General features: G+C 37.5%; 3 protein-coding genes across 3 annotated transcripts; 1 reads left to right on the top strand and 2 right to left on the bottom strand.

The window, feature by feature from the left end:
- Positions 1-39: 39 nt before the first annotated feature.
- LOC122402800 (UPF0235 protein C15orf40 homolog) lies at positions 40-1,153 on the bottom strand. The gene is made up of 4 exons (XM_043405899.1): positions 931-1,153; positions 507-597; positions 308-435; positions 40-240 (listed from the first exon to the last, which is right to left on the bottom strand). Exons 1-4 carry the CDS (start codon positions 1,054-1,056, stop codon positions 151-153), a joined length of 435 nt encoding a protein of 144 aa, XP_043261834.1. The 5' UTR covers positions 1,057-1,153; the 3' UTR covers positions 40-150.
- LOC122402798 (coiled-coil domain-containing protein 124) lies at positions 797-2,455 on the top strand. Its single transcript, XM_043405897.1, has 4 exons — positions 797-902; positions 1,318-1,482; positions 1,556-1,824; positions 1,902-2,455. The coding sequence occupies exons 2-4, from the start codon at positions 1,324-1,326 to the stop codon at positions 2,098-2,100; spliced, it is 627 nt and encodes a 208-aa protein (XP_043261832.1). The 5' UTR covers positions 797-902; positions 1,318-1,323; the 3' UTR covers positions 2,101-2,455.
- A 181-nt stretch (positions 2,456-2,636) lies between these two features.
- Positions 2,637-11,822, bottom strand: LOC122402794. The gene is made up of 4 exons (XM_043405889.1): positions 11,539-11,822; positions 9,743-11,464; positions 6,003-6,384; positions 2,637-2,823 (listed from the first exon to the last, which is right to left on the bottom strand). The coding sequence occupies exons 2-4, from the start codon at positions 11,374-11,376 to the stop codon at positions 2,698-2,700; spliced, it is 2,142 nt and encodes a 713-aa protein (XP_043261824.1). The 5' UTR covers positions 11,377-11,464; positions 11,539-11,822; the 3' UTR covers positions 2,637-2,697.
- Positions 11,823-17,008: the final 5,186 nt, after the last annotated feature.

The raw sequence follows: 17,008 nt of genomic DNA, 5'->3' as shown, positions 1-17,008 counted from the left end.
CAATTTCATTGTATAAATTAATGTTATGTTTATATCGCCATATTTATGTACAGTAAATATGACTCATTCGAGAGTGAAACATTTTTCTACATATAAATATATAAGATATGACAATAAAAGATTAAAACGCGTTAATAAATCGAGCTATTCTCAAGTTCCCATTTCTCCTTTCAATTTTTCCAGAACCTTCTCTACCGTGGTACCAGACACTAGCACAACTTTCTGTCTGCTTTTGGATCCCTACAAAAGATTATTGATAAAAAAATGGAAGAGATTAGATTCGATCTTAAAACAATATCAAACTAACTCTGTCTAACGATACGTCGGACTTTCTCATCCCTAATACGGATGCTAAATACTTCACGAGTTCCGTATTTGCTTCGCCTTCGACCGGAGGTGCGGAAATTGCAACGCCCACTGCATCCTCAGAAATATCTACGCAAAATTCATTTTCAAGAATCTAAATTCTTAATTTTCTAATCTAATTCGGTATATTAGAAGATTACCAGTTATATTGTTATGTTTTGCTCCGGGCTTTGCTTGGATTTTTATAGTAACATCGCCATTTTTATCTAGACCTATCGGTCCCTTAATTTCCTGCGAAAATTCATCTACTTTTAAAGAAAACATTAACCTACGATAATAAATTTAAATATTGCCTGTTTCTCGGATTATTGCGTGTAATTTTCACGCATTTTTTGCATTTTTTACCCAAAAAAGCTATATTCGAAAAAGTGTCTAGTGAGTTGCAAATATAATGTTGCCATTCCTGTATTCGCAAGCGACATCTAGTGGCATTAAAAACAAGTTGGAGGTATATCGGAGAAAATGTCATGTTATTTTCTTAAAAGGTGATCGAATCCCGATCACGCTTAAAATTCTAATCCCCGCACTCGCGACCGGTAAGTTACGTTCTAAATAATTACTCACTTCTTTCACCGCTACTTTTTGTGCCTTTCCAGCTTTCCTCGATCCCTGTTTCGACATTCCTCGACTATTCGTTAAATGCTGCAAAACCTTTTCGCGTACGCATATAGTTCCACAATACCACGTCATTTATCCTCTACCGATCACTTTCACCATATTTATGGTTTTAATGCCTTTCAATGAAATGTATTACGATGATAATTTAACCTCAACCAGCCAACCGACATGTCTGCGCACGTGTAGCAGTGCTGCCAACGTAATTCTAGTGACATTCTTGTTCCCGCGCAAATTTGAATCGATCGACTGACAATACGTTATAAACATGATAATTATAAGAAATATTGTTGCAAATAACTTTGTAATTTATATAATAATTATGATAAAATTTAGATCGAGATGCCCAAGAAATTTGTTGGCGAAAACAGCAAAGCTGTCGCTGCCAGGGCGAGAAAAGCAGCAGCGAAGGAAGCGGAAAGTACAAGAAAAGCTTTGGAAGCTGAGGAAAAGGCCTGGCAAGATGACGATAAACAAGTGCTGAAGAAAAAGCAAAAACAGGTGTGCATTGATATTTCTCTTTATTTAGATCCAACTGTTATTTCAATTTTATCAATTTCGTTGCAATTTACAGGAGGAACTGGAGAAGAAACGACAACAACAACTAGAAAAGAAAGCAGAAGTAAAAGCTATGCTGGAGAAGGAAATGGCGACTATAAAAGTGGGTGGCAAGCAGCCTGCGTCGAAACTTACAAGAGCAGAGATTGTGGTTGCAACGGAGAAGCGAAACCTGGTTGCACTGAATAAGAAAGACGAAGAGAAACCGTTGGAAGAGAATTTGAACAGACTAACGATTGAGGGGGAAACTGCACACGGTATAGACGAAGCTCTATCTGTTTTAAGGTGAGAGAAATTAAATTACCTTCAACCGAGAAAAGATAAAGACTTTGTAATAAATCATTTAATGTTTCTTTATTTAGTACGAAGGATCCTGAAATGGATCGTCACCCAGAGAAGCGTGTGAAAGCAGCGTATGCCAGTTTCGAGGAGAGGATGATGCCTATCATTAAGGAACAGAATCCGACGCTAAGGTTAAGTCAATTAAAACAAATATTGAAAAAGGAATGGATGAAATCTACGGAGAACCCACTCAATCAAAAGTTACTATTGAACCGTTGATATTAAAAACTGGACGGAAACGCAAACTCATTGAACGACAGGAGTGAAACGAGACTTATAAATCTAATCATGGAGAATCATCTGTACACAGTTTTTATTGTAAACGAATAAGTTATACTCTACTAAAATACATAAAATAACATTGTATAAATCATCTTTGGTATAACTTATACGCTACTACATAGCCTCAACGTATCTTACAACATGATTCGCAAACAAACAAGTTTGCGTAAACTCAAACATCTCCAACGATCGTGTACATGTTTTGGCACAGTTATCATGCAGACTTATACGATTTCTTAACAAATACAAACGTCCGTTCTAGTTTCTCGCTACACAGCACTAAAAAGTTGGTAAAAAAAAAAGTTGATTATAAAAAGTCGGGTTACGTAATTACAGTTGTATAAAACAGTATCTATACAAATGAATTCTCACCGATGGAATCTAGGTTATGTACAATAGATTCTAACCTTTAAAATTAACCAGAAGGCACCATGTTTCTGTTTTTCTCGAGAATGTACACTGAGTCGAATATACCCGTACGAAGAACTTGATTTAAATGTAATCTTATTGTGTAATAACGTACGTATGTTACCGCTACCATTTCTTGTTTTTCCACAAGTCTATAAAACAGTGTATCATGTGATTCACTTGCTCCGGGCAATCAGTCATTGGCGTATGGCCGGCAGCTGGGATCGCTTCCAGGAAAGCTTTCAACATTGTCTGAAAAATTAAATACGACAGCAATGATCAATACTAAAAGTAAAGCAAAAATCATTGCAAAACTCCCTAAATTCGTTCTAAGAAACTTTACATTTCAAATGACCTTCTACGATTACGAATAACTTCAAAAACAGTTGCAGTATAGAGGTTTACGCCGTAACATTTACTTTTGTGGTTTTGAGTAATTGTCTATACTGATTTTTATGAAACTTTACACACGGATGGAGCATTTAGAAATATTGAACACGTATTAAGCTGATATTCATGTTCGAGGGATGAACGCTATAAAATTGTGTGTAAAAGTTGAACGTCTCGAAAGCTAACGAAGACAATAGAAAATTCTGATTTTAATGAACCATTAAACCATTGATAAATCATTTGGCGCCACTGTAGTCGATCAGATACTTGGAAAAAGAAGGAAATTTTTAGCGAGATCATGTAATTGTCCAAAGATCAAACTTTTTGTTATTAATATTGAATATTTCAGTGTTTTTTACTTCCCATTACTTTTTGAGATGTTTAACCAAATAAATATAACACCCACGCATTTTAAAAATAACACGTTTAATATATTTGAATGCTCTATTTGTCAGCTAATGAGAGATTATTAAATGGGTGATATTATTTGTAAGATTTAATATATTTCGGAATAAGCACGTTCGAATGATTTTATAATCGAAAATTATCCAAAATACTGAATATATGTATGTGTTTAAGTGCACAAAAAAAAAAAAAATGGCGACGAGTAACGTGACATATTCTATTTTATTGCGATCGAATCACCGACATTTAATTGTATTTTGTATTCATTCGTGCTGTCGGCTATTAAATACTCTTGTAACTTGTATTCGATGCATTGTCGAAAGTCGCGAAAATTTTTTTTGCGCTGCTTTAATAAAAAAACAGAAATTGTAGAGTAAATTTTTCTCCGATAATTCCTGTGGAATCCAATACTATTAGTATTTGGTGCAGCGTCCATTTTCTTTATAACAGGGTGTTCCGGTTGCCCTGGGAAAAATTTTAATGGGAGATTCTAGAGGCCAAAATAAGAGGAAAATCAAGAATAGTAATTTGTTGATTGAGACTTCGTTAAAAAGTTATTAACGTTTGAAGTTCTACTTGTTTTGAATTTTTTTCTACAAAATGGGAAGGTTTTCGGGGGTAGGTCTATTCACCAAAAATGATTGTAATTGACCCCTACATCTATGTATAATTTTTTTAGAAGGATTTGAAATTTTTTAATTTTTTTTTTAAATTTCACATCTTCTCCAATTTTTTTCTCGAAAATGCGTAGGATTTCGGGGGTATGTGTATTCACCAAAAATGATTGAAATGGACCCCTGCAATTAAAAATATTTTTTCTAGAACGATTTGAAATTATCTAATTTTGTCGAAAAGTTTCTAATTTTCTAGAATTTTTTTCTGGAAACTGCGTAGGATTTCAAGAGTATGTCTATTCACCAAAAATAATTGAATTTCAGCTCCCTAGCTAAAAATAATTTTTTTTAGAACGATTTGAAATTTTTATTTTTTGCCGAAATATTGCCCTGTCGATATTTCTTAAAAAACTGTTTTTTATTTTTAGTAATTTTGTTTGACGCCCCACAGAAAAGTTGTCTAATACTTTTTTGTAGGTACCCACGAGCTCTGCGTCAGAAAAAAGTTTCATTGAAATATATTCCCTATTGTAGGAATTATGGCTGTTTGAAAATTGGACCGTTTTTATGGGGTTTTCGTCATTTTGCGTGGTCAAGGATCAACTTTTCGAATATTTTTACGATTTCTACATATTCTTGATTAAAATACACGTCGTTTGCATTTTTGAAAATTAAAATCCTTCGATCCGTTCAGGAGTTATGATGTTTCAAAGATTTGAATGAAATTTCGGAGAACTATTTCAAGGCCTCGGACTATATTTTTGGTAAGGAATTTTTTTCTGGAAAGTGGGTAGGATTTTGGGGGTATGTCTGTTCACCAAAAATAATTGTATTCGAGCTCCCTAGCTAAAAATAATTTTTTTAGAACGATTTGAAATTTTCTAATTTTTTCGAAAAATTTCACATCTTCTCGAATTTTTTTCTGGAAAGTGAGTAGGATTTCGAGGGTATGTCTAATGATACAAAATAATTGTATTTGACCCCCACAACTGAAAATAATTTTTCCAAAACGATTTGAAATTTTCTAATTTTTTCGAAAAATTTCTCATCTTCTCGAATTTTTTTCTCGAAAATGGGTAGGATTTCGAGGATATGTGTATTCACCAAAAATGATTGTAATTGACCCCTGCAATTAAAAATATTTTTTCTAGAACGATTTGAAATATTTAATTTTTTCGAAAAATTTCACATCTTCTCGAATTTTTTTCTCGAAAATGGGTAGGATTTCGAGGATATGTGTATTCACCAAAAATGATTGTAATTGACCCCTGCAATTAAAAATATTTTTTCCAGAACGATTTGAAATATTTAATTTTTTCGAAAAATTTCACATCTTCTCGAATTTTTTTCTCGAAAGTGGTTAGGATTTCGAGGTTATGTCTAATGACCAAAAATAATTGCAATTGACCACTGCAACCAAAAATAATAAGTTCCGCCTGTAGAATGGCAATCTGGATTTTTGCGTAATTTTCTACATATAAAACAAAGGATTAGCGTTAGATATAGTTTTTCCACTGTTACGATGCTGTTAAAAAACTTTCGCTCTCTGACAATAATGCTTTAATATCATGAATTATTTACGTTAAAAAAAATGTCGCGTCTCGATATTTTTTCACGCCACTATAGGCGTTCGATGATCAATAAACGTATACATAGAGCTTTTTAAATTTAAAATCGTTTAAAATTTTATTTTTAAATTGTGTCGATGCGAAGGTAGCCAAAAAACGAGGATTTGGGGCGCAGAAAAATGTAGGAAATATAAAATTAAGTGGTCGTCGACATAACGGTCGATTTGCAGTGTTAACACTTTACCGACCGGGTAGCGGTTGATTAATCGGCTATCGGTCGGTAAGCGTTGGTCGGTAAAACAGTTGATTAATACGCTATCGGTCGGTAAGCGTTGGTCGGTAAAACAGTCGATTAATATCGGTCGGTAATGTGTTAATAGTTTCTCAGGTGACTATATTTGTAGCGTAGTGTACCGGATGCGTAGTGTACCTAGAAAAGCGACGAGAAACGTACCCTTTCCATTTGGCATTCCTGCACGAGCGACACTTTGTTGTCCCTTAGGCCGTGTATAAGAAGCGTCGGCGTGCATATCCTTCTATGGAACACGTAGTCTCCTTCCGGCCACACCATGCCGTCCAAAACGTATTTCATGTGCGAGGGCCATTGTTCCGGCGGCTCAGGGCCGCAGTAAGGGTGTTGGCGGCCCCTCGCCGAGTACAACATGTCTCTGTGAAGGCCACACATCAAAAAAGGCGTTAGTATCGCTCTCAGGCAACAGTGGCCAGTGCTTTCCGTGCTGGGCGCTGCTAAGGGCGTTGGTCCACCTCCGGATATCAAGACTAGCTGGTGCACACTGCTGTCGTACTTGCAAGCCAAGGCTGTTGCAAAGCTGCATCTGCAACAAACAGGTCAAATAGCGTAATTAATAGGTCTATTGTGAGTACAAAAAAGAAAATGATGAGATAGAACCCTGACTGGTTAAAAATTAACGCATTGTGGACGACTCTTGGCTTTAATTTGACCATTTAACCATTTGGAGACTTTTCTTCGATATGTACTACCAACTTGAAATAGTAAATAACCAAGTAAACATACCTTTCTTAACATTCTTCTTTTCTTATGTATTTTGTCCCATACAGGGTGTCCCGTAAATAGTGTAAGAACAGGAAATGGGGGGGTAGGTGGCGCTGCGAGGTCGGACGGCCCTGAGCGCCGTGATTGGTCAGTTTTAATTCGTTAATAATTCAAAAACGAAGCCCCGTCCGACATTTTTGCAAAGGAAATTGTTGCTCAGAATCGTCTCAGCTACCCCGGTAGAACCATTTCCGGTTCTTATACTATTTACGGGACACCTTGTATACATCACTTTAAAACAGTATTATCGTTGTGTTTATTCGATTTCTAAGGGCGTGACGTAATTTGTGAACGTAATTTGTAATTTATTTCTTGATTTATGCAAGAAAAATGTTGAAAAGTGTTGTTCCAGGCATTCGATAGCGTTGCTAGAGTGTTTTAATGGAATTCTATGTTTCTGTTTAATTTATACCTGAGATGTATAGGACATAGGTGTTAGTTTTTGCAACTCAATGGAAGGAACGACTCGCTGGACTTAGCCAGCGGCCTACACGTCGTGTTGCAATGTCGCCGCGATGAATTAATAGAACTCATGTCGTTATTATGGCGTCGCGTCGAGTAGGTCGTGATTACCAGCGAAGTGGCTATATTTATTGGCGGCTTACACAATAAAAGTCGAGAGATTCCAAAAGACATACAGAGTGAGTCGAAAGGGGCATAGTAACTGAACACATATGAGATTTCAATCGACTATAGATAGATAGTACAATGCATAATGCTTTGGCAATCTATGAAAAATATTAAGTTCCTATTATTATAGTTATTTTGATTTACAATAAATTATCTTCATGCATGTGTTCAGCCAACCCTGGGGAAAATTTTAATGGGAGATTCTAGAGGCCAAAATAGGACGAAAATCAAGAATTCCAATTTTTTGATGGAGGCTTCTTTAAAAAGTTATTAATATTTTAAGTTCCGCCAGTTTTTAATTTTTTTCTTGAAAATGTGCAGGATTTCGGGGGTAGGTCTAATCATCAAAAATTATTGTAATTCACCTCTGCAATTAACAATATTTTTTTTAGAACGATTTGAAATTTTCTAATTTTTTCGAAAAATTTCACTTCTTCTCGAATTTTTTTCTCGAAAGCGGGTAGGATTTCGAGGATATGTCTATTCACCAAAAATTATTGTAATTGACCACTGCAATTAACAATATTTTTTTTAGAACGATTTGAAATTTTCTAATTTTTTCGAAAAATTTCTCATTTTATCGAATTTTTTTCTCGAAAGCGGGTAGGATTTCGAGGGTATGTCTAATGACAAAAAATGATTGTAATTTACCCCTGCAATTAAAAATATTTTTTCTAGATCGATTTGAAATTTTCTAATTTTTTGGATAAATTTCACATCTTCTCGAATTTTTTTCTCGAAAATGGTTAGGATTTCGGGGGTATGTCTATTCACCAAAAATGATTGTAATTCACCTCTGCAATTAACAATATTTTTTTTAGAACGATTTGAAATTTTCTAATTTTTTCGAAAAATTTCACATCTTCTCGAATTTTTTTCTCGAAAGCGGGTAGGATTTCGAGGGTATGTTTAATGACAAAAAATGATTGTAATTTACCCCTGCAATTAAAAATATTTTTTCTAGATCGATTTGAAATTTTCTAATTTTTTGGATAAATTTCACATCTTCTCGAATTTTTTTCTCGAAAGCGGGTAGGATTTCGAGGGTATGTCTAATGACAAAAAATGATTGTAATTTACCCCTGTAATTACAAATATTTTTTCTAGATCGATTTGAAATTTTCTAAATTTTTGGATAAATTTCACATCTTCTCGAATTTTTTTCTCGAAAATGGTTAGGATTTCGGGGGTAGGTCTAATCATCAAAAATTATTGTAATTGACCACTGCAATTAACAATATTTTTTTTAGAACGATTTGAAATATTCTAATTTTTTCGAAAAATTTCTCATTTTATCGAATTTTTTTCTCGAAAGCGGGTAGGATTTCGAGGGTATGTCTAATGACAAAAAATGATTGTAATTTACCCCTGCAATTAAAAATATTTTTTCTAGATCGATTTGAAATTTTCTAATTTTTTGGATAAATTTCACATCTTCTCGAATTTTTTTCTCGAAACTGCGTAGGATTTCAAGGGTACGTCTGTTCACCAAAAATAATTGAATTTCAGCCCCCTAGCTAAAAATAATTTTTTTAGAACGATTTGAATAATTTTTTTTTTGCTGTCGATTTTTCTTAAAAATTTGTTTTTCATTTTTAGTAATTTTGTTTGACGCCCTGCAGAAAAGTTGTCTAATACTTATTTGTAGGTACCCGTGAGCTCTACTCTAGAAAAAAGTTTCATCGAAATATGTTCGCTATTGTAGGAATTATGGCTGTTTTGATCGGGATTAAATCGGCTTCACCCTACCGACTTACATAACGAGCATTTCATCCATCCAATTGAGGATTAAAACTAGGAATAGCGAACGACGACGTCGAATTACGTAATTCAATCGTGTGTCATTAATATACAACACTCCTTTTGCAAATGGATAACGTAAAGAAGTGAAACTAAAAAAAAGTTTCACAATATTTCTTATCAGAAATACTTTGTGAAATCAATTTTCAAAATTTACGTCAGTGCCTTGAGACTACTTTAATGGATAGGCTATGATTAACTAATTCCAAAGGTGTCGATGGAACTTTTACAGTTACTTAACCTCAATTATAATATATTATATCTCGTAATCGTATCTTATTATCTTTCATTGGCGTCCTCGCGTGACAATGGACATTATTCCATCTTGTATCAGTTGATTCGACTCTTTCATACGTTACAGAACGTTACAGATTTTCATAAAACTAAAACTAAAACTAATAATGAAGGTTTGCTCGTCCCACCGCAGCGCCCTCTATGAAATTTAGGGTTGAAAATAGCAAGTAAACGGATGAATCGCAAGCAAAATTATTAAAATTCTGAAGGCAGGTGTTCTAGTTGTCCGATCGCTCTAAAATTTGGCATAAATGGTCTCTTCGAGCGTCGCAATCGAAAAGAAAATTTTGACCCCAGCCTACAGCGCACTCTATGAAATTTAGGGTTGAAAGTAGCAAGTAAACTGATGAATCGCAAGCAAAATTGAAAGAATAACTATTGAAATAGATATTTACCCATAATTGTGCGCCACCAAGACACACTTCTGTCCAGGCTTGAACGCGTAATGGCACAGAACAGAGTCCAGATCCTTCAGCAGCTTGTTGAAGTGATAATCCCTGGATCGGCCAGGTGCAGAGCTCATGCCATGCCCCAGGATGTCTGGCGCGATGCAAGGATAGCCCAGAGCAGAGAAATACTCCAACTGATGGTCGAAGATCTCCGCGGATGATCCAAAACCATGGAGAAAGACTATCATCGGTTTCCTGTTCCTCCTAAACGTGACAGTATCGCCAGGACTCTGTTCAGTTGTGGTGTCCTCGACTGGCCACATCTTCCTGTAATCCTCCAGCTCGATAGACGTGGTCTCCTTCCTGGACTGGAACGTACCCATCTTCTCGTTCCAGCTGCTCTTCTCCAAAGACTCCTCCGACACGGCTGGGTTCGTGCACAGTTTCCTCTTCAGCCTCGACATCGCTTTGCCCTTCTTGGGCCTCAAGGGCGACCTGTCGTCCTTGAATTCCAGCCGCAGATTCTCGAAACTGGGCTCGTTAACAATTTCCTCCAGGTCCTTCAGATCCACCGCGGCCACTCTACCCTCGAGATTATCCGTCGCCTCGCTGCTTTCCGCGTCATTCTCACCGGTGACCTCCGATCCCTCCGTAGCTTCCTCGCTTCTCGGATCCACCTTTGTCTGGTCCTCCCAACTGTTGCTCAGAGGCGTTCTACCCAGCTTCTCGTCGATGATCTTCAGCAACGACTGCTCCAAGCTAGGCTCCTGGTCCGGCTGGAACTCTATCGTCTCCACGCTGTTGATCCCCGAATCTATGCAGTCCAACTGCTCCAAGGTGACCTCCGTGCCCACCGACCGTCTCAAGTAAAAGTCCAGGGAATCCGGATCGTTCGTCGACCCCATGAACCCACGGTTCACGTATCCCTCGTTGCTCACGGACTCCTTCTCGTTCCTGTCCGGACGGAACGAGAAGCTGATGTCGAACGACTTCTCGTTGGCCTTATCTCTCCTCTTTTTGGAGTCCTTTGCATCCTTCGTAAGAGTGTCCTCAGCTCCTGCGATGTACTTCACGGTGTCGTCTAGTATCTCCTCCAGGAGCACGTTGATATACTTCTCCAAGTCCTTCACGATCTTGTTCTTGATCGTTTGCTCGTCCTTCGTGGTACTCTCCTCCGCTTTCTCTTTCGTCTGTTGGATCTCTGGGACTTGGAGCTTCTGCAAGTTCACCGAGACCTTCTGCTCGAGCTCCTCGATGGCGGACTCGTTCTTCTCCGCCTCGCAGAGGCTCGTCCTGATTCTGTTCAGCTCCGCGGAGATGATCTGCTCCTCAGCGGTGCTGAGACGTCTCGACTGCCTAAACGAGCACCTGCAGTTCCCGGAAGAGTGGGGCCTCCTGGCCCAGCGAGTGAAGAAATTGTCTATTATCGACTCGGGTCTCTCGCTGGTGTTCTCGTAATACCAACCGCTCTTCAGGGTAGGTTTCACGATTCTCAGGGTACGTCGAGGTCCCACGATAAAAAAGTCGCAGTCTGGAAGCTCTACTCTGCCCGGACCCACTCGATTCCTGTTCCTCCAATACTCGAAGAACTTGGTGTACCAAGGGGTGCCTGGTACCGCTGGTTCTCCCTCTGTAGCCATGTTTTGGATAGCAATTTGCAACCTGTAGTGGTCATAAAATCGAGAATTGGCCCTGCTGTATCACGTTCCTCGTTGTGTTCATAAAATCCTATAACAAAAATATTTACAGTCTTCTCTCTTCGCGTTGCTGCCTCTGAGTTACCTTTTCAACTATAAACGTACTCGTGTACTCTCTGATCCACACTACGGTGTCTTTTCTTGGAAAATAAGGAAGAGTTGTAACCGGTGAATATTGTAATAACGACGCTGTAATCTACGGTAGCCATTAAGCTCTTCGTCAACCTCTGATGGAAGCTAATTGTCTCTGTTAATTCTTCTGATACGATCAACGATTTACAATATTTTTTCCTTCTTATAAATCTTGTTATTTACAATAATTCTCTGGAAAAGACTCGACGCAATTGTCTTTTGTTAACTTATGCACCGATGCTCTTCTTGGAAACTAAATATCATTATTATTCTTAGAGTATAGTGTTTCTTCAGTCGATTGTAACTTGGTCAATATTTTCTTGCAATGTTGTTCCACTGGATCGCAGTCTCTTGCAACACTTTTCCCAGTGATTTCTGCAATCGTTGCACGGTCAAGCGCGATTTCCCCGCGAGAAACGAAAGTAACATTTCGCGTTGAGTCCTTCTGTTGAGGTGTTCACGGCTCGGCGAATCACCGTCGAGCGTTCCACCACTCGGCTCTCGTCCAATCGCTACGTTCGACGTTTCAACCTGCGAATAACAAGCTTGGTTAATGGGGATATGCACATCGACATCTTTGAAACTGTATTTTGGGTCACAGTATTTAAAATCGAAGGTGTTTTGTTGATAAATGAGAATCTGATTCATAGACTGCGTTTTTGTTAATAAAATTATTAAAATTGGAGGTTTGTAGAGGGTCAATACCTAAAACTCATTTTAAAGCAATCTGAAATAATAACACGTCGATAATTTTTATTTTCTGAGCAGATTTCTCAAGTTTTCCACAGTCGACTCCTCCTTGCCGTCAAACTGGTTATCAGGATTTATTTTTCATATTTCCCGCGCGACGCGATCTCGTTTAAACGCGTACAGAAGCTTTCTTGGATATCACGGATCAGGTTTCGCATATTTACAGCGCCGCGGTGCAGCGTGTCGCAATTGAACGTCAGATATACACCCTTTTTTCAAAATCTATGCAAATTAAATGTCCTGAAATCGAAATTGGTGTCAATTTTAAAATGTAAATTTGAAATAATTCCATGCGCAAAGAATTATATTCTTTTTTTAATTTCTGATAAAACTAAACGTTATTACTTTGAATTATTATATGACACATAATACTGTATATGTGAGCAGATTTCTCAAGTTTTCCACCGTCGCCCCCTCGTTGCCGTCAAACAGGTTATCAGGATTTATTTTTCATATTTCCCGCGCGACGCGATCTCGTTTAAACGCGTACAGAAGCATTCTTGGATATCAGGTTTGGATGACACTGTCTTTTTATTTTAACGCTTTTTCTGGTATTACGTTGCAAAAATATGATTAGTCACAAAGCTGTACATCTTAGCTCTTAGTAGATCATCGAAAGAACTGATACAAATACTGAAACGTTATTCTAGAATTTATAAAAAGTTTAACTAACAGTTTTAAGATATAGATAAAAAAATATTGTATCGCGTAATAATTAATTTGTTTTTCCTGGACTGGACTAACCCAGACATAACCCAGACTTAATTCAGACTTATTCCAGACCTAACCCAGATCTAACTCAGATCTAATCCAGACCTAACCCAGACCAATTCATCGCTGATAACGGGGGTTAGGTCTGGGTTAGGTCTGGATTAGATCTGAGTTAGGTCTGGGTTAGGTCTGAGCTAGCTCTGGGTTAGGTCTGGATTAGATCTAGGTTAGGTCTGGGTTAGGTCTGAGTTAGGTCTGGGTTAGGTCTGGATTAGATCAGAGTTAGGTCTGGGTTAGGTCTGGATTAGATCTGAGTTAGCTCTGGGTTAGGTCTGGATTAGATCTAGGTTAGCTCTGGGTTAGGTCTGGATTAGATCTAGGTTAGGTCTGGGTTAGGTCTGGATTAGATCTGAGTTAGATTTGGGTTAGGTCTGGGTTAGGTCTGGAATAAGTCTGGGTTAGGTCTGGATTAGATCTGAGTTAGATTTAGGTTAGGTCTGGGTTAGGTCTGGAATAAGTCTGGGTTAGGTCTGGGTTAAGTCTGAATTAAGTCTGGGTTAGGTCTGGATTTATAGATAACCTTATTCCCCAGGGAATAGATTTATTTTGTTTTAAATAGATTTAACCCAGACCTAATCCAGACCTAACCCAGACGTAACCCAGATCTAATCCAGACCTAACCCAGACCTAACCCAGACTTAATTCAGACTTATTCCAGACCTAACCCAGACCTAACCCAAATCTAACTCAGATCTAATCCAGACCTAACCCAGACCTAACCTAGATCTAATCCAGACCTAACCCAGACTTATTCCAGACCTAACCCAGACCTAACCCAAATCTAACTCAGATCTAATCCAGACCTAACCCAGACCTAACCTAGATCTAATCCAGACCTAACCCAGATCTAATCCAGACCTAACCCAGACTTAACCCAGACCTAACCCAGACTTAATTCAGACTTATTCCAGACCTAACCCAAATCTAACTCAGATCTAATCCAGACCTAACCCAGACCTAACCTAGATCTAATCCAGACCTAACCCAGACTTATTCCAGACCTAACTCAGACCTAACCCAAATCTAACTCAGATCTAATCCAGACCTAACCCAGACCTAACCTAGATCTAATCCAGACCTAACCCAGAGCTAACTTAGATCTAATCCAGACCTAACCCAGAGCTAACCTAGATCTAATCCAGACCTAACCCAGACCTAACCCAGACTTATTCCAGACCTAACCCAGACTTATTCCAGACCTAACCCAGACCTAACACACCGGTGTGCAGCTTAGAGTGAGAGTACACTTATACTGTACAACGCTTTATGCCTACCATCCTCGATATAATTACGTCCACGATCCGTGCCCATTATGCAGATTATTCGAATAAATCAGCTCTCGGCGTGCCACAGCCGGTTAGTCATAAAACGAGCATAGATTTTTCCAGAAGAGACCATAATACGCGCGTTGAAAATAAGAAATCTCGGTGTGTATTTAAAAGTGGCAGAACAAACGACGAACAGACATTACTTTGACACAGACACGTTTCAATTCCTCGTTAATTACCTTTCTCTGAAATTAATCAGCACCTGTGCCTATTCCGTGCTACGCCAGCGGAACGAAATTCCTCGTTCCGCCTTAACAATGACATTCCTCTCGCGCGCGCAAAAAAAAAAGACAGCCATTCAGCGTGCAATTGTAAAATCTGAATGTGATAAACTGAAACGTGCTACGTGCAAGCATCCCTAGCTATTATACTTGCCCTTTGAACCCTGTAAGCACGTCGACCGCCTTTTTTTCACGCACACGTCGTCGAAGCGTGGTTGGAAGCCGACTGTTCCCCATCCCCCTGCGAACACAACGACCACTTGTTGCTTCTGGCAGTGATTCTCACCTCGTGGACACGAAAATTGTCTTACAGCAACACCCCGCGACCGTTCACGGGCGCTTTCCGCGTCAACGCGTCAATTGGCACTTCCTCTCTGCTACGAACTGTTCTCAAGCACGAAAATCGAATGGCCACTTTCACGAGACACGAGCGCTGCCCGACGGGGGTACACGCTCGAAATTCACACCCGCCGATACGTTTTTCACCGCCACTTTTTTCGACACGCTCGGTCGCGTGTCGACGTTCACGACGTTCAACATCCGCGAGGAAGAAACATTAATAAAAGTACGAAATAGACGGTTGACGATGCTCACTGTGTCGCTGAGCCCCGTCGACTGCACGCACGCGGAGGTAGCGCGCATTTTCGTGGGCGTGGAACGGCGAATTAAAACGGGAAAATTAAGGACGATTGACACTGAACCGCCGCACGTCGGGTCACGGCGGCCATTGCGCGTCCCGAGGCACACGCACGCCGCGCACACCACTCTGCGCAGCTTGCGCGCGCTTCCTACACGGTCGCTTGAAAATCAAATAGTCAAGATTCTTATAATGTAACATAAGTTGTTAAAAAATAATACTCTGCAATTTTAAATGTGGAATCAGACATCCGTCAAATTGACTGTTTCCGTAAATCTAGTGTTAAGAATATTACAGACATTGTAAAAAAATTGTTTGGCAGTTTGGAAGGTACTATGACACTGTACTTACAAAAATCAAATTAAGGATAAATAAACTTTTGGTAAATGTTTAAGAAATTCACGGAAATTTGCAATAAATTTAAATATTGTGAAACCCGAAATTGGTGTCAATTTTAAAATATAAATCTGAAATAGTTCCATGTGCAAAGTATTATATTCTTTTTTTAATTTGTGATAAAACTAAATACTATTACTTTGAATTATTATATGACTCATAGTACTGTACATGTGAGTCATAAAACTTATCATGAGCGTCAAATTTGTACACATTTGTATACATTAAATAGGAACAGTACACAAAGGATTGTCAGATTAAATTGAAGTAAAATATATGTACATTGATTAGGAAATGGGTACATAAAAAGTAGAATCTTCGGTATATAGATATGGCCGATTTGTTACTGAAATCCAACACGAAATATACAGATGATTTATTATCCACGTAAATAGTTACAGTTTGTTTAATAATTTCTGAAACTTAATGTCCAATGAGAGGGAGATTAGTTTAAATAATTGCAATTTCATTTTCAATCGTGTCAATTGTGATATACGATCGTTTTTTAATACAATTAATTATTTCTTTTCCATTCGATGAGTATCTCCATTTTAAAAACAATTTACTTGGATCTAATAACTATTTAAATAATTTTTAAATATTGAAATGTAATTTAATAAAAAATATGTAAATGTTAAATATTGTAATAAGCTTCTTATTTCCAAATTTGATCCACTGGAATTTAAAATAAACTATAATATTTGATTTTTTATAGAATTTTTATGTTTAATAGATGATTTGTACTTTGATAGTTTGCTAATAATTTATTATTTGATATGATGATGTTTGTCTGAGTTTTAAAATCCATAGAAAGCGGAATTTCTTTTTTGAAATGATCATCTTATTAAATGTGATCTTTTATTAAAATTTGTTCTACATTTCTATCGAGACAGGATGAGAAAACCGCGGCGCGTGTACCGGAAACGAATAAATATCTAGTTCCTGTAAAAGAAAGCAGCAGCGATTGAAAATAATGCGCTGTTATCAGGGAAATCTCGTATTCGACGATTATTCTTGAACCATTGAATAAAACAGATTTATTAATTTTGATATATCAGTCGTAAATGTAAAAATATGTAAATTGTTATTTAAAAAGAATTCAATCAAATTGTTCAAATTTATTCAACAAATTGTTCAAACTTATTCAACAAATCGTTTTGTTTAATTGTTAATTGCTAGACATAGTGTATTAAAAAAAAAACGTGTAATTTAATTATTTATTTTGTTTAATTGTTAATTGGTAGACATAGTGTATTAAAAAATAAACGTGGAATAATACGCCTCGAAATATTATATATAATTGAAAAATAAAAAGCAATTGCTATAATTTGTATAATTAT

Source organism: Colletes gigas, unplaced genomic scaffold (assembly GCF_013123115.1).
Source record: "Colletes gigas isolate AHSC1104 unplaced genomic scaffold, ASM1312311v1 Colletes_gigas_Sc00040, whole genome shotgun sequence".
Taxonomy (NCBI): Eukaryota; Metazoa; Arthropoda; class Insecta; order Hymenoptera; family Colletidae; genus Colletes; species Colletes gigas.
The sequence above is the reverse complement of the archived record's forward strand: the minus strand, read 5'-3'. Positions and strand labels throughout refer to the sequence as shown.

Bases quoted from the DNA above. Each gene is read 5' to 3' on its own strand.
- LOC122402798 (XM_043405897.1), top strand. From the start codon at position 1,324: ATGCCCAAGAAATTTGTTGGCGAAAACAGCAAAGCTGTCGCTGCCAGG. The intron at 1,483-1,555 runs GTGTGCATTGAT...TGCAATTTACAG, and splicing joins TGAAGAAAAAGCAAAAACAG to GAGGAACTGGAGAAGAAACG. The intron at 1,825-1,901 runs GTGAGAGAAATT...TTCTTTATTTAG, and splicing joins GAAGCTCTATCTGTTTTAAG to TACGAAGGATCCTGAAATGG.
- LOC122402794 (XM_043405889.1), bottom strand. From the start codon at position 11,376: ATGGCTACAGAGGGAGAACCAGCGGTACCAGGCACCCCTTGGTACACC. The intron at 6,385-9,742 runs GTAAATATCTAT...TGTTTGTTGCAG, and splicing joins TTGGTGGCGCACAATTATGG to ATGCAGCTTTGCAACAGCCT. The intron at 2,824-6,002 runs GTACGTTTCTCG...TTAATTTTTCAG, and splicing joins AGGAATGCCAAATGGAAAGG to ACAATGTTGAAAGCTTTCCT.
- LOC122402800 (XM_043405899.1), bottom strand. From the start codon at position 1,056: ATGACGTGGTATTGTGGAACTATATGCGTACGCGAAAAGGTTTTGCAG. The intron at 598-930 runs GTGAGTAATTAT...GAATTTTCGCAG, and splicing joins AAAAAGTAGCGGTGAAAGAA to GAAATTAAGGGACCGATAGG. The intron at 241-307 runs GTTAGTTTGATA...AATCTTTTGTAG, and splicing joins CCGACGTATCGTTAGACAGA to GGATCCAAAAGCAGACAGAA.